The sequence below is a fragment of the Hemiscyllium ocellatum genome, chromosome 8 (genome assembly GCF_020745735.1).
Source record: "Hemiscyllium ocellatum isolate sHemOce1 chromosome 8, sHemOce1.pat.X.cur, whole genome shotgun sequence".
NCBI classification, from domain to species: domain Eukaryota; kingdom Metazoa; phylum Chordata; class Chondrichthyes; order Orectolobiformes; family Hemiscylliidae; genus Hemiscyllium; species Hemiscyllium ocellatum.
In genome coordinates, this window is record NC_083408.1 from 87579690 (window position 1) to 87596142 (window position 16453).

At 40.2% G+C, this 16453-nt stretch overlaps 1 protein-coding gene across 4 annotated transcripts; it reads right to left on the reverse strand.

Annotated features, from left to right (window-relative positions):
• Positions 1 to 697: 697 nt before the first annotated feature.
• trmt5 (tRNA methyltransferase 5) lies at positions 698 to 16414 on the reverse strand. Of its 4 annotated transcripts, none has more exons than XM_060828528.1 (5): positions 16361 to 16414; positions 11913 to 12553; positions 11105 to 11229; positions 9628 to 10282; positions 698 to 1594 (listed from the first exon to the last, which is right to left on the reverse strand). In XM_060828528.1, exons 1-5 carry the CDS (start codon positions 16402 to 16404, stop codon positions 1524 to 1526), a joined length of 1536 nt encoding a protein of 511 aa, XP_060684511.1. In that variant the 5' UTR covers positions 16405 to 16414; the 3' UTR covers positions 698 to 1523. The 4 variants fall into 4 exon arrangements, with proteins under 4 accessions (XP_060684511.1, XP_060684513.1, XP_060684514.1 ...); XM_060828530.1 differs by having other exon boundaries at positions 11913 to 12439; positions 16361 to 16398; XM_060828531.1 differs by lacking the exon at positions 16361 to 16414 and adding an exon at positions 15710 to 15930 and having other exon boundaries at positions 11913 to 12439.
• Positions 16415 to 16453: the final 39 nt, after the last annotated feature.

Genomic DNA, 16453 nt, shown 5'->3' on the forward strand with positions numbered 1-16453 from the left:
AATTATTGAGTAAAAAACAGGATAGGGCTATTAATAAGAGTCTGCATATATCCTGGCTTGGGTCCTGAAAGGATCCTTTAAAAATGATTTCTCTTTCAAGTATAGCACAGAAATATGAACTTTAAGTGAGACATCCCTAAAACCTCTATTAAATGTATCATTGCTTGCAATGACATTTAAAAAGAGACAGGAGTCAAGAATGACACTCACAAGTGTCTGGTATGTTTAATAAATGTCACACACTGCCTGTATTGGCGTTTTGGAGAGAGTTTCCTGAGCAGTTTTCAGGCAATAAAGAAGAAAATACTTGTGGAGCTAATCAAGGCATTTCTGACTGTGATGCCTGATATTGACCCAAGAACAGAAATATATGAGAACAGGTCACAGACCTGAAGTGTTAACTCTTTTTCTCTACATACAAATGTTGCCAGATTGCTGAGTATTCCCAGCACACGTTTTTATTTCAGCTTTCTGGCATCAACATTATTTTGCTTTTCAAGCAAAAATATATTCCATTCCTGATCAATATTGTTTACATTAATTAGCAAATAATTCTGTTAAAAATAAACCAAACCTGTCTAATTAGCTACAGCCTATTCACAAGGCTCTTGTCTACTTAGATTCATTCAGATTTTTATTAAAAATATGATTTCATAACAGGAAGTGTAGGGATACTTTAATTTAAAGAACCCAGCAAAATAGATTTATGACTGCATTGTACAATGTCAAAGTACTTTACTCATCCTATTTCATTACCTCTGATGATACTAAACAATTATCTGACTGGCTTTCATTATCTTTGATATATAAAAGAAAAGACTGAATCAACGTCATTATTACACCCAAGTAGATTTACCACTTTGTAATTATAATGAACCAAATGTATAAAATGCAGAAGGAACTAGCATTCCATTATGTACAGCCTCAGAACAGTTTACTTAGAGTTAAAATTAATAAAATTAAAATACACTTAATTTGTACAGTGTTTCAACAAAATAAAAATTGCTTCATTTCTCTTGTAAAATGAATGCCTAATCATGAGACATAGAGCTGAAGAAAATATGTTCATGACAAATACAAATGATTTTACTGCAGTTGGATTGAAGCCACCTATTCTCAAACCGACTGAAATGTTCTCTGCTGTGCAAAATATAATTCGAACTATTTCAATTCCAAAAAATAATAATGATTAATGTACAATACATTTTTAAAATATATATTTTTGCAGTTCTGATGGTGGTGTTGAATGCAGAATTTCCCTTTGGTTACTTATTAACATGATAGAATTCAATATGCTCAATGGAAAAACTATCCTAGTGAGCATGAAAAAAGTGAACCCTTGAGAGGGCTTCATTACCCATTATAACAAATCACTGGCTGTTTATAGAAGCAAATCATGACCAGGAGTATGGAGTCCAGGAAATGATGCAAATGTTCTGAGATTCCTTTTACTGACTGGTAATTAAATTGCACTGTATTCGGTTTCTTAACTGCTAAAAATGATGTTGCTCATTTATCACAAGTCACTGTGGTCCTTCTGAGGCAGTAACCTCATCTGGCCGTAGACGTTTTGGAGCTGGTTCTTCAGTATTGTCTGGAAAGATGAAAGCGAGATTGTATATTAGTAACAGAACTCATGAACTGGAGCCAAACTCCCAAACTTGCAGGGAAAAAACCTTTTTTAAACATTTGATGCTTTGATCACTAACATCTACTGTGTTTCCATGTTGTGCTATTTTTCTGACTTACAAATCAATACCGTTAATATGTATTTTATTAGTTCAGTCAATTTCTGTTGACATGCAATGCTATCCTTAAAGCAGACACACTAAACTGAGCAGTCCACAATTTAAATGATATTCAATGAATATGCAAATAGTAAATAGACACTTGGTTTCCTGGCATTTACCTGTTTCTCTAAATGGTAACATAGACCAGGTCATCAAAGGGACTGTAATGTTCACCTAGTTTGTAATTGTTAGTTTGAAGCATGAATAAGATATTGGAAGGAGAAAATTAATCTCTATTTGGAGAGGCATGGTTTGATCAGGGATTAGATTACTTAGTGTGGAAACAGGCCCTTTGACCCAACAAGTCCACACCGACCCAATGAAGCGGAACCCACCCAAACCCATTCCCCTAAATTTACCCCTTCACCTAACACTACGGGCAATTTAGCATGGCCAATTCACCTAACCTGCACAGTTTTTTTGGACTGTGGGAGAAAACCAGAGCACCCGGGGGAAACCCATGCAGACACTGGGAGAATGCGCAAACTCCACACAGACAGTCTCAGGTCTCTGGCGCTATGAGGCAGCAGTGTTAACTACTGTGCCACCGTGCCACCCACTTTGTCAGCTTTGTCAGAGGAATGTCATGCCTAACAATTTGATGGAATTTTTCGAGGTGGTGACCAAGTATGTAGATGAAGGTAGTGCAGTTTATGCAGTTTTTATGGATTTCAGTGAAGCCTTTGACAAGGTCTTAACTGGGAGACTAATAAGGAAGGTAAAGGCACATGAAATCTGGGTAACTTGGCAAATTGGATCAAAATTTGGCTGAATGGTAGGAAACGGGGGGCGGGGTGTTAGGAGCTGTTTGTGTGATTAAAGGCATACCACAGGGATCGATGCTAATTCCCATATTGTTTGTGATGCATATAAATGATGTAGATGATAAACAAGTTTGCAGATGACATTGGCTAGGTGATTGACAGTGAGAAAGAATGTCTCAGTTACATTTTTTAAAAAAATATACATTTTTGCAGTTCTTATGGTGGTATTGAAGGCAGAATTCCCCATTGGTTACTTAGTAACATGATAAAATTCAATATGCACAGCAGAAAAACTATCCTAGTGAGCATGAAAAAAAAAGTGAACCCTTGAGAGAGCTTCATTACCCATTATAACAAATCACTGGTTGTTTATAGAAGCAAATCATGACCAGGAGTATGAAGTTCAAGAAATGATGCAAACATTCTGAGATTCAGGAGGACATAGACAGATTTGTTCAGAAGGGCTGATGGAATTTAACTCTGAAACATGTGAGGTGATTTATTTTGAAAGAACTAACAAACAAGGGAGTCAGTGAATGGCAGGACATTGGAAGCTCAGAGGAACAGAAGGATCTTGGAGTGATTGCCCACAGATCCCTGAAGGCAGCAGCACATAGGCTAATTAAGAAGGCATATGGGACACTTGTCTTTATAAGTAGTGACATAGATTACACGAGCAGGGTGGTTACGTTGGAACTTTACTAAACTTTGGGAAGGCCACAGCTGGAGTTGTGTGCTCAGTTCTGAACACCACACTATAGCAAGGTTGGTAGTGGTGGGGAAATGTTGTCTGGAATGGAGAATATTCGTTCTGAAGAGAGACTGGATAAGTTCAGGTTGTGTTCAGTAGAAAAGGCTGAAGGGGGAACATGACTGAGGTGTATTAGATTATGAGGGACATGTAATAGGATGGTAGAATGCAGCTATTACACTTAATTGATCTACATTCTTTAAAAAATACTTGGATGAGCACATGAAATGCCACAACATTCAAGGCTATGGGCTAAGCACTGGAAAGTGAGAATATTGGAGATTTAGAACAGTTTAGTTGGTGCAGATACAATGGGCCCTTCTGTACTGTATGATGTTACAAGATTATAAAATATAGAAACAGAATTAAGCCATTCTGTCCTTTGAGTCCGCTCCATCATTAAAACATGGCTATGTTTCTCAACCCCATTCTCCTGCTTTCTCCTTGTAACCTTTCATCCCTTTTCTATGATTCAATATACAAGGTTGACTTGTGACAGAGCAGAAAGTATGGAGAACAGATCATTTACAGTTGAAGTTTTGGGGCCAGATGGTGGTTATATAGTGACTTGATTCAACCAAAAGGGGATATTTTCCAAAAGCAAGATTTCAATTTTCAAAACTGGTTATGGTTCAATTTTTTATATTTTTAACTTTGCGTTAATTTATCAATATAACTTTAAATGTAATAATGTGGTGAAAAAAATCTTGCCTCAATATTAGTGAATACTTATTGATATGTTTGAATGTAAAAACAGGTTAGAACTGCTGAACATTTCAAAACATTAATCAATGCAAGTACTGAGGAGACAAAATTGAAATTTTTGAAAGTGCTAAATGTTTCTCTGTTAATTTCTGTTTGTAAATAGAGGGAAATAAAAGGAGACAAGATACAGTTTATCACCAAACTCTTCAACCAGAATGCTACAAGGAAAAGAGTTGACCAGATTCAGATTTAACTGGTAGATGAGTAGTGAGCAATAATGTCAGTTAAGTCAAGAGGACCCAATGAAATGATTTTGAGATTCTTCTGTTAAGCTCCTTACATTACAGAGGCTATCACATACAACATAGAGTCAGCATGGAAACAGACCCTTCGGTCCAACCCGTCCATGCCGACCAGATATCCCAACCCAATCTAGTCCCACCTGCCAGCACCTGGCTCATATCCCTCCAAACCCTTCCTATTCATATACCCAAGCAAATGCCTCTTAAATGTTGCAATTGTACCAGCCGCCACCACATCCTCTGGCAGCTCATTCCATACACGTACCACCCTCTGTGTGAAAACGTTGCTCCTTTGGTCTCTTTTATATCTTTCCCCTCTCACCCTAAACCTATGCCCTCTAGTTCTGGACTCCCTGACCCCAGGGAAAAGATTGTCTATTTATCCTATCCATGCCCCTCATAATTTTATAAACCACTATAAGGTCACCCCTCAGCCTCCGATTCTCCAGGGAAATCAGCCTCAGCCTGTCCAGCATCTCCCCATATCTCAAATCCTCCAACCTTGGCAACATATTTGTACATCTTTTCTGAACCCTTTCACGTTTCACAACATCTTCCGATAGGAAGGAGACCAAAACTACATGCAATATTCCAAAAGTGCCCAAACTAATGTCCTGCACAGCGGCAACATGACTTCCCAACTCCTGTACTCAATACTCTGACCAATAAAGGAAAGCATACCAAATGCCTTCTTCACTATCCTATCGACCTGTGACTCCACTTTCAAGAAGCTATGAACCTGCACTCCAACGTCTCTTTGTTCAGCAACACTCCCTAGGACTTACCATTAAGTGTATAAGTCCTGCTAAGATTTGCTTTCCCAAAATGCAGCACCTCGCATTTATCTGAAGTAAACTCCATCTGCCACTTCTCTGCCCAGTGGCCCATGTGGTCAAGATCCTGTTGTAATTTGAGGTAACCCTCTTTGCTGTCCACCACACCTCCAATTTTGGTGTCATCTGCAAACTTACTAACTGTACCTCTCATGCGCGCATTCAAATCATTTATGTAAATGACAAAAAAGTAGACAAACCCAGCACAGATCCTTATGGCACTCCACTGGTCACAGACCTCCAGTCTGAGAAACAACCCTCCACCACCACCCTCTGTCTTATACCTCTGAGCCAGTTCTGTATCCAACTGGCTAGTTCTCCCTGTATTCCGTGAGATCTAACCTTGCTAATCAGTCTCCCATGGGGAACCTTGTCGAACGCCTTATTGAAGTCCACGTAGATCACATCTACCGCTCTGCCCTCATCAATCCTCTTTGCTACTTCCTCAAAAAACTCAAGTTTGTGAGACATATTTCCCACGCACAAAGCTATATTGACTATCCCTAATCAGTCCTTGCCTTTCCAAATACACGTACATCCTGTCCCTCACGATTCCCTCCAACAATTCGCCCACAACCGATGTCAGGCTCACTGGTCTGTAGTTCCTCGCTTGTCCTTACCACCCTTCTTAAACAGTGGCACCACATTAGCCAACCTCCAGTCTTCTGGCACCTCATCTGTAACTATCGATGATACAAATATCTCAGCAAGAGGCCCAGCAATCACTTCTCTAGCTTCCCACAGAGCTCTAGGGTACACCTGATCCAGTCTTGGAGATTTATCCAACATGATTCAAGACATCCAGCAATTCCTCCTCTGTAATATGGACATTTTGCAAGGTGTCACCATCTATATCTACAGTCTATATCTTCCATATCCTTTTCCACAGTAAATACTGATACAAAATACTCGTTTAGTATCTCCTTCATTTTCTGCAGCTCCACACAAAGGCCACCTTGCTGATTTTTGAGGGGACCTATTCTCTCCCTGGCTACCCTTTTGTCCTTAATATATTTGTAAAAATCCTTTGGATTCTCCTTTATTCTATTTGCCAAAGCTATCTCATGTCCCCTTTTTGCCCTCCTGATTTCCCTCTTAAGTGTAATCCTAATGCCTTTATACTCTTATAGGGATTCACTTGATATATCCTGTCTATAACTGACATATGCTTCCTTCTTTTTCTTAGTCAAATCCTCAATTTCTTTAGTCATCCAGCATTCATTATACCTACCAGCCTTTGCTTACATTCTAACAGGAATATACTTTCTCTGGATTCTTGTTATCTCATTTCTGAAGGCTTCCCATTTTCCAGCCATCCCTTCACCTGCAAACATCTGTCCCCAATCAGCTTTTGAAAGTTCTTGCCTAATACCGTAAAAATTGGCCTTTCTCCAATTTAGAACTTCAACTTTTCGATCTGGTCTATCCTATTAGATTTAAAATAGTTACGGAAAAGAATTATGGTCGTTGGCCCCAAAGTGCTCCCCCAATGACACCTCAGTCACACTGCCCTGCCTTATTTCCCAAGAGTAGGTCAGGTTTTGCACCTTCTCCAGTAGGTACATCCACATACTGAATCACAAACGTTTCTTGTACACATATAACAAATTCCTCTCCATCTAAACCCTTAACACTATGGCAGTCCCAGTCTATGTTTGAAAAGTTAAAATCCTCTACCATAACCACCCTATTATTCTTACAGATAGCTGAAATCTCCTTACAAGTTTGTTTCTCAATTTCCCTCTGACTTAAGGGGTCTATAATACAATCCCAATAAGGTGATCATCCCTTTCTTACTTCTCAGCTCCACCCAAATAACTTCCCTGGATGTTTTTCCGGGAATATCCTTCCTCAGTACAGCTGTAATGCTATCCCTTATCAAAAATGGCACTCCCCCTCCTCTCATGCCTCCCTTTCTATCGTTCCTGTAGCATTTATATTCTGGAAAATTCAGCTGTCAGTCCTGTCCATCCCTGAGCCATGTTTCTGTAATTGCTATGATATCCCAGTTTCATGTTCCGAACCATGCCTCCACGCCCGGAGTTCATCTGCCTTCCCTCTTAGGCCCCTTGCATTGAAATAAATGCAGTTTAATTTGTTAGTCCTACCTTGTCGATTTAGGGCGGCACGGTGGCACAGTGGTTAGCACTGCTGCCTCACAGCGCCAGGGACCTGGGTTCAATTCCCGCCTCAGGCGACTGACTGTGTGGAGTTTGCACGTTCTCCCCGTGTCTGCGTGGGTTTCCATCGGGTTCTCCGGTTTCCTCCCACAGTCCAAAGATGTGCGGGTCAGGTGAATTGGCCATGCTAAATTCCCCGTAGTGTTAGGCAAGGGGTATACGTAGGGGTATGGGTGGGTTGCGCTTCGGCGGGTCGGTGTGGACTTGTTGGGCCGAAGGGCCTGTTTCCACACTGTAAGTAATCTAATCTTGTCCCTGTCTGCCCTCAATTTTTGACTCGCTTCTGTTCTCAACTGTATCAGTCTCAGATTGATCTCTGTCCTCATTAACCCCCCCCTAAACACCTTATTAGTTTAAATCCTCCGAAGCAGCTCAAGCAACTTTCCCTGCCAGTTTATTAGTCCCCTTTCAATTTAGGTACAATCTGTCTTTCTTATACAGGTCACTTCTACCCCAAAAGAGATTCCAATGATCCAAAAATGTGAATCCTTCTCCCATACACCAGCTCCTCAGCTGAGCAGCATTCATCTGCTCAATCCTCCTATTCCTGCCCTCACTAGCTGGTAGCACTGGGAGTAATCCAGATATTACTACCCTCGAGGACCTCCTTTTTAAATTCCTGCCTAACTCTCTGTGATCTCCCTTCAGAGTCTCAACCTTTTCCCTTCCTATGTCGTTGGTTCCAATGTGTACAATGACCTCTTGCTGGCCGCTCTCCCCCTGCAGAACATTCTGCACCCTCTCTGAGACATCCGTGATCCTGGGACCAGGGAAACAACACACCATTCTGATTTTTCGCTGCTGGCCAGAGAAACGTCTTGTCTGTATCTCGGACTAGAGAATCCCCTAACACAACTGATCTCTTGGAACCAGACGTACCCCTCATTGTATTAGAGCCAATCTCAATACCAGAAACTTGGCTGTTTGTGCTACGTTTCGCTGAGAATCGATCACCCCCTACATTTTCCAAAACAACATACTTGTTTGAAATGGGTATAACCACAAAAGATTCCTGAACTACCTGCCTACCTCTCTTACTTTTCCTGGAGTTAACCCATCTATGTGACTGTATCTGAGACTTTCCGATGCCTATAACTGCCAACATACTGTTGCTGTTGCAAATTCTTCATTGCTTCTAACTGTCTCTCCAATCGATCCATTCGATCTGATGAGATTTGCAACCAACAGTATTTATGGCAGATATAATCCGCAGTAACCCTTAAACTCTCTTTAAACTCCCACATCTGACAAGAAGTACATATCACTCTATTAAAGGCTATTTGTGCTCCTTCACAATCTACAGACCCAGAAAGTAACACCATCTTATTCCTCTACAAACACTGCCCCAGGTTAAATTAATAGTTATGGCTTATATTTTAAGTTTAATCAAGAGACATATCCATGTGCGGCATGGTGGCACAGCGGTTAGCAATGCTGCCTCACAGCGCCAGAGACCTGGGTTCAATTTCTGTCTCAGGTGACTGACCATGTGGAGTTCGCACATTCTCCCCATGTCTGCGTGGGTTTCCTCCAACAGTCCAAAAATGTGTAGGTTAAGTGAATTGACCATGCTAAATTGCCCATAGTGTTCGGTGAAGGGGTTAATGTAGGGGAATGGGTCTGAGTGGGTGGCGGGTCGATGTGGACCTTTTGGGTCGAAGGGCCTGTTTCCACACTGTAAGTAATTTTATCTAATTCTAATATAATCAAGAAAGAACCCACCCTACTCACTACTGAATACATTCTGTAGGCCACACTTAAAACAATTAACTTATCTGATTCTGTGCTGTGAACTTCGCCCAACAGTCCCTCTAAGATCAGTTATGAATTTCACTGTTTATTAATTTTCCCAGATGCACTTCAATATCTAGCGATACATGAAATCAAAGGCAGTGTCAGTTTCTTTCTCTCTCTCTCTCCTGCACTGACCTCACCATGTGCTTCCTTTGTCTGTTCTTCTCCCTTTTAAAACTGCCTTGTTTTGACTTTTTTTCCCCAATGTTCCAGAACAATGCAACAGCATATCAATTTTGGGCAGTTAGGGAACATCCAACATTAGTTGCTAGGGTCACAAAGATGTAGCTGATACTACTCTACACGCATATATCTTTAAATTCTGAACTTATAACAATACTTTCTCATAGTAACCGTTTCATAGAATGCTTTTCTCTTCCTGTCATAAATGACCCAGTTCAATATTTTTCAATCACAGCCTTTTTTTCAGGAATAAACAAAATCATACTAATGCCAAAACCAGTAGATGTGTCATTTTGAGTGCAGATATTGTGACTAAAATACTGACCTCTTTCTGCCAAGTAATTTTTGCACAGCACCTCAGCAGGAACTTTAAAACTTATACACATCATTTCCTTGTTTGGAGCCACATTCCGAACCAAATGGATAGAGCACCGTCCCTCTAAGGATGTTCCTAGGAAATCCTCTGCTCTTCTCTGAATATCTTTGGCAGGTTCATTAGACTTAGAAAAACTATAGCAGTGGACTGTGGGTAAAGCGTCAACTAAGTTTTGCTTCTCAAAGAGTTGTCTGAAGACATCCAAGAACTCAATAGCCAAACCAGGTAGATTCATAATTATGTGAATAGAGGTTTTCTTCTCCTTTGATGAAAGTATTTCAATTTGTTTTATAAAATCCTTTTTAACAGGATCTAATAAAAAGTCCCTGCCATCCATATTGAATGACTGTACTTTATTGTCGACTTTGTTCAGCTTACAGTTGTGGACTAGCCACTTATATGATTCTGGGTTCAGATCATTTGCCATGACTCTGCAGTTTTTCTTTGCTGCTGGAATAGCAAAAGGCCCAACACCAGCAAACACGTCATACACTAGATCTCCAGAATTCAGGAGACCAACTATTCGACTATGTTCTGTACTGAGCCGTGGATTCCAGTAGACTTTAGAAAAATCAAATTCATATGTTATATTGTTCTCTTTGACCTATCAAAACACAAATTAATTAGAAGTTATTTAAGAGTAAATAATACAGATAAATCAAGGACATTGTTAAACTTATATAATTGAAATTGAATTGCAAAGACATTTTGTTTTACCATTCTCCATAGAGTTCAATTGATCAGCATGGTATTCTTTCTCTAAAAACCTGACAAATCATCCACTTTTAAAATTACCACGGTACAGAGTATTCCCACAGATTCAGCAATGTGGTTATACAAGTACTCTCTATAAACTCAGCAATGTAGATGAGCACATATGCATTTTTTCCAGGCAGTTCTATAATTTTAAGCACTGGTAATATTATTATTCGTCAAGACGACCAATTATATGCACCTTCTCTCATTAACACCCTCCCACCAATTAATAATTTTATTTCTTAAATAATTGATTTAGATCCTGAAGAAGCAAGCTTTTGGCCTTCCTTCTTCTAAATAAAGCTAACTCTTGGATTTCATCACTGTTTAATAACCAATGGCAGAAGTGGGCTGATTATCAACAGATCTGTTGTGCTTCTATTTGGACTGGTGATACTTTCATGTGTTAGTTATCAGTCTATATTATGTACACAAACCATTTCATTTTACATTTCTCAAAAACCAAGCCTCTCTCAGGACTGACAGTCGTTCCTCCTCCAAAACGTAAGTGTTAACTAAAAATAGTGTTAAATTAAAAATATTTTAGTGATGGATAGTTATTTAGAAAGTTCAAAGCTTATTCAGTGCATGTTATTAGTAGAGATAGAACCATTTCAAGGAAATGTAACTGCAGAACTTGAAAAAATGTGGTGAAATCTGAAAATTTTACCTTTGCAATCATATTGTCTTCCCCAGCTAGTACTTCCATCTGAAAATTACGGTAAGTGTTGTCAATAATGTTGGTTTTATTAACCACTGAAGTTACTCCAGGATTCTTATCCATTATAACTTGGCCTAAGAAACAAGATTAGTGATTATATTCTGACCTGCCAGACAATTACTCAAAGACTTGAAATTAAATAAAATTGTAATGATCAAGATTTTAAATTACATATAAACACTTGCAACAAATTATTATTAACTTGACCGAAGGAATCCATTCGGCCCACTGGATCTGTGCAAGCTCTCTGCAATAGTAGTTTTGCTAGACCAACACTCCTATCCTTTCCATGTCCCCATAATTCTTTTCCTTCAGGCACTGTCCAATTCATTTTGACTACCACAATTAAGTGTCACTTCACTATATATTCAGGCAGAGCATTCCAGATAACGATCATTCACTACATTAAAACGTTTCTCCTCACATCATAATTCATTCTTTTGCCATTTACTTTAAATCTGAGTCTCATGATTCTCATAACTTGTAGCAATAGGGACAGGGTCTATTTAGTATAGACTTCTTATGGCTTTAAGTACCTCTATCAAATCTTTTCTCAATCTATGTTCTCTAAAGGGAACATGCACAGCTTCTCCAAACTATTATGTGATCTGATCTTAAACATAACAATCAACTTTTAAAACATCTGACAATTAATTAGATATTATTCATCTAATATCATCAGATATACAAAGAAAGAATGTATTCCCCTGAAATAAACTTTAAACCAAATCTAGAAGCAACAAAATTCAAATCTTACCAATCAAATACTTGTATGGAAGCTGATGATCACGAAGGTTCATGTGAACAATATGGCCGACTCTACTAAATCCAGAGGTTACATCCTGCCCTTCAGGCAAAACTGCCTTCAGAATCTCTTCAGGTTTGAAATGTTCATAAGTCATTTCTAAATGATACATGTGAATCTGAAGATCAACATTATACTCTTTTAGAACAGCCTTCTCGAAAGTCTCAAAAGATTCCATGCAGGATATTTTACACGGGTCCAACAAAATAAACCTATACATTTCATCTTTAGAGTCTTCAACAACTCGCTTTACTCCAGGTCTTTTCAGCGTGGAATTTTTCAAGGATTTTGTGACTTTGTTCACTACGTCCTTTTTCACTTTCAGAGCTGGAAGAGCTACATTCTTCCTAAATAAATCTCTGTTCAGCTCAGTAATTCCACGTACTGTTGTGGGAGGACTGTAAAGGTTGACATCCTCTTCAGGGTTATATGCTGACATCGTGCTCAATTCAGTAACACCAGCTTTGGAAATGCACTGGCTGGAAAGATATGGAGGCAGTAATGGAGTCAATTGAAGTTGTTGCCTAGTTGCCAATTTTTTAACTGACACACTTAATACTGTATTTGTCCAAGTCTTGGTAAAGAAAAGAAACCTAAGATGGAAAAGAGTCAACACCAATCAGTTACCAATACAGTAATGATTTAGTGATGAGCTGCCTTAACACTGATTTCAATAAGAAACTATCAATCATTTGTCAGTAAGTCAACAATTAGGCTTAATTGATATTTAAAACTTCATGTCGCCAGACTCTGAGAGATATTGTTCTGGGTCCTCTGCTGTTTGTAATTTTTATTAATGACTTGGAAGCAGGAGTCAAAGGGTGGGTCAGTAAATTTGCAGACGATACGAAGATTGGTGGAGTTGTGGATAGTAAGGAGGGCTGTTGTCGGCTGCAAAGGGACTTCGATATGATGCAGAGCTGGGCTGAGGAGTGGCAGATGGAGTTCAACCCTGTCAAGTGTGAGGTTGTCCATTTTGGAAGGACAAATAAGAGTGCGGAATACAGGGTTAACAGTAGGGTTCTTAGTAAGGTGGAGGAGCAGAGGGATCTTGGGGTCTATGTTCATAGATCTTTGAAAGTTGCCACTCAGGTGGATAGAGCTTGTAAGAAGGCTTATGGTGTATTAGCGTTCATTAGCAGAGGGATTGAATTCAAGATTCGTGAGGTGATGTTGCAGCTGTATAGGACCTTGGTAAGGCCACATTTGGAGTACTGTGTGCAGTTCTGGTTGCCTCATTTTAGGAAAGATGTGGAAGCTTTGGAGAGGGTGCAGAGGAGATTTACCAGGATGTTGCCTGGAATGGAGAATAGGTCGTACGAGGTTGGTTGAGAGTGCTAGGCTTTTTCTCATTGAAACGGCAAAGGATGAGGGGTGACTTGATTGAGGTTTATAAGATGATATGGGGAATAGATAGAGTGGACAGCAGAGACATTTTCCCCGGGTACAACAGTGTTACAAGGGGACATAAATTTAAGGTGAAGACTGGAAGGTATGGGGGGGGGATGTCAGGGATAGGTTCTTTACCCAGAGAGTGGTGGGGTCATGGAATGCGCTGCCTGTGGGAGTGGCAGAGTCAGAATCATTGGTGACTTTTAAGCGACAATTGGATAGGTCCATGGATAGGTGATTAAACTAGGACAAATGTTCGGCACAACATCGTGGGCCAAAGGGCCTGTTCTGTGCTGTGTTGTTCTATGTTCTATGATTACCCCAAAAGATGGAAAGTCTGTAAGAACATATTTAGGATTTTGAGTTTCTGCTGATATCTGGAGATGTTCCAAGTGGTGTTGCTTTGAGAACGCATGTGGTTCACCTAATCGTAGGATACGTGAAAACACTTCCTGTTTCAGTTCCATTCGGATCTGCTCCTTTGCCTGCTTTTCTAGTAAATTGTTGGAATATATTAGTTTCACCACCTGTCCTAGCTTCAAACTGGAAATTTTCATCAACTTTGTTTCCAATTTCTTTCCCACTGTTATGTTCCATGCCAGACCCCCTCAAGACATTTCAAGAAAGTAACCCTAACTTTTCTAGTTGTTTTAAGCAGGTTTAAGTGGATATTCCAGAAGTGATGCAGCTGATCTAACCTCCTTGATTTTAAAGAAGACAGAATTTAGAGTACAAAATGAAATACAAACAAAAGAGAACAGAATACAGAATAACTTAATGTACCTGAAAATCCAATAGACTACCATAACTTATTGATGCTGTTCCAAATGCTTGCAACAGTCCCCTTATACACCCCCTTGGCAAAAAGGTAAAAATCAGACAATTCTGAGAGGAGAGAGGGAAAGAGAGAGAGAGAGAGAGAGAGACTGCAGAGAGATTTAGCATGCAACCTGCTTCTACTGTAGCTGTTGCTGTGAATCCCCCAGCTCAAACTGACTGCTTGCTAAAACCAAACCAGAGAACAGCTGAGCTGGGAGAACTGGCCACTCCCCTCTCATTTTACAAATGTTTTTTTAAAACTTGAAAGCTTTTTGCCTGAGACAGTGTTTGTTAGCTAGAAACAAATTGGCCCTAAAATTCATCCAAACCAGACATCTCGGAATCTATGCATTCACAATCCCCCTGAAAAGAAACCCAAGGACAACCTTTCCTTGTTAAAGAAGCAACATCATCACACCACTCTTATCTACACATAGTTCATTTCAGACTCTTATCATTGCAACTTTCTATCTCCATTTCTAGGACAGGTTGTTAATGAACATCCACTACAAGCCCACTTATTTCTACAGCTATCTTGAAGGTTTGCTTATACACATTTAGCTAATAGTGTCCTGTAAGGTAGGTTTGGAGTACAGTTTTCACTTCACACAGTATCTTATAGGATTCTAGTAGGTGAAAACTATGGGAAGGTTGAACACCGACCCCTTGGTTACTTAAATGGCAGGCAAGGAATAACAAATGAAGTACAAAAAGTAAAATGGACAAGGTAACAACTTTGCAAGTTATTTTTATAGATCAATACCAATCTATTCCATACTTTTAGTCTCTATGTCTCCATTATGTATGCTCTAATAATCTTACTAATCCTAGAAATTTTGGTCTTCCCATTTAAAGAAGGATACACTTAACATAGAGGGGGTGGAGTAGAGGTTGGCTAGGCTGATAATGGGAATGGCAGGACTGTCCTATGAGGAGAGATTGACTTGACCGTGTCTCTAATCATTCGGTTTTAGAAGAATGAGAAGGGACCTGATTGCAATATCTAAAATGTTGAAAAGGTTGGACAGACTAGATATAGGATATTTTCCTTGATTGGGGTGGCTAGAACCATGGGACATAGGATACAAGTAAACTATTTAAGACAAAAACTAAGAAAACTTTCTTCACCCAAAAGGTGGTCAAACTGTGGAATTCTGTCCCACAGAAGGTTGTGGAGGCTGAGTCACTGAATTTATTCATGTTAGAAATGCAGAGGAACCTCAATTATCTGAAGGACATGGGCAGGCAGTATTTCGTTCAGTTAATCCATTTCCGGATAATCGATTGCTGGGATAACATAGTTTAGTCAATCTGGGAACTTGCGATCTTGCCGGATAATCCGATATTCAGCTAAGCGAAAGCCGGATAATCGAGGTTCCTCTGTAAATGTATTTTTAGATGTTAAGGCATGAAGGGATACGGGAGGAAACTCGGCAAATGGCATTTAGACAGGATCAGTCATGTTCATACTGAATGGCAGAGCAGAATTTCAAAGAGCTGAATGACCTACTCCTTCTAGTTTCTATATTAATGTTTACCTTCCATACCAGTGCTTCCACGATCACCCTGATGCTCTCAATTCCAGACTTTGAATGAATTCCAAGTTCCCAGTCTACTATGGCAGGATTCAAACCCAAGTTCCCAGGACATTACTTAGGGGAATTAACAAGTCTAGCAATACCACTAGGCCATTACCTCTCCTGAGTTGATCATAAGTGGTAACATGAAAGTACGTGAAAAACAGCAGTCTATTCCTGGACTAACATCACACACTGTGCCCAAAACAGCGTGGATAGCGTTGTCACTACCTGCGATTTATACTTTTTCGCTGTAATAACCCGAAAGCGACCTTCAATCAGTGAAGTGCATCCCTTTAGACTGCAGCTACTCCCTCATGCCCTCAGTCTGAATCCACTCCTCAGACTGAAGCCTCCAGCTCAGATCCTCCCTCTCAGTCTGGAACCTCCCATTCAGTTCCCCTCTCCCTGACCCCCTCAGAATGCATCCTCCTCCAACTGAAGCCTCCCCTTCAGCCCCACGCCGACACTGGAGGCTGCCCCACCCCCTCCTCAGACCGGAGGAGCCCGCCGACCCCAAACCCCGGGCCTCAAGGAGGGTCGAGGCTCTGGGTGGGTTGCTAAGAGACACCGCGCTCCGACCACACGTGCCTCTCCCTCGCACGCGCTCACCTCATAACGACTTCCAGCGGGATCACTGGGGGCTGTGTCGTCATCAAAAAGCGCGCAAGGGGGTTGCTGCGTCATCGACGAGTGCGGGCGTTT

Bases quoted from the DNA above. Each gene is read 5' to 3' on its own strand.
- trmt5 (XM_060828528.1), bottom strand. From the start codon at position 16,404: ATGACGACACAGCCCCCAGTGATCCCGCTGGAAGTCGTTATGAG. The intron at 12,554-16,360 runs GTGAGCGCGTGC...TTTCCATCTTAG, and splicing joins CCGCTGGAAGTCGTTATGAG to GTTTCTTTTCTTTACCAAGA. The intron at 10,283-11,104 runs GTAAAATTTTCA...GTGTTTTGATAG, and splicing joins AAGACAATATGATTGCAAAG to GTCAAAGAGAACAATATAAC.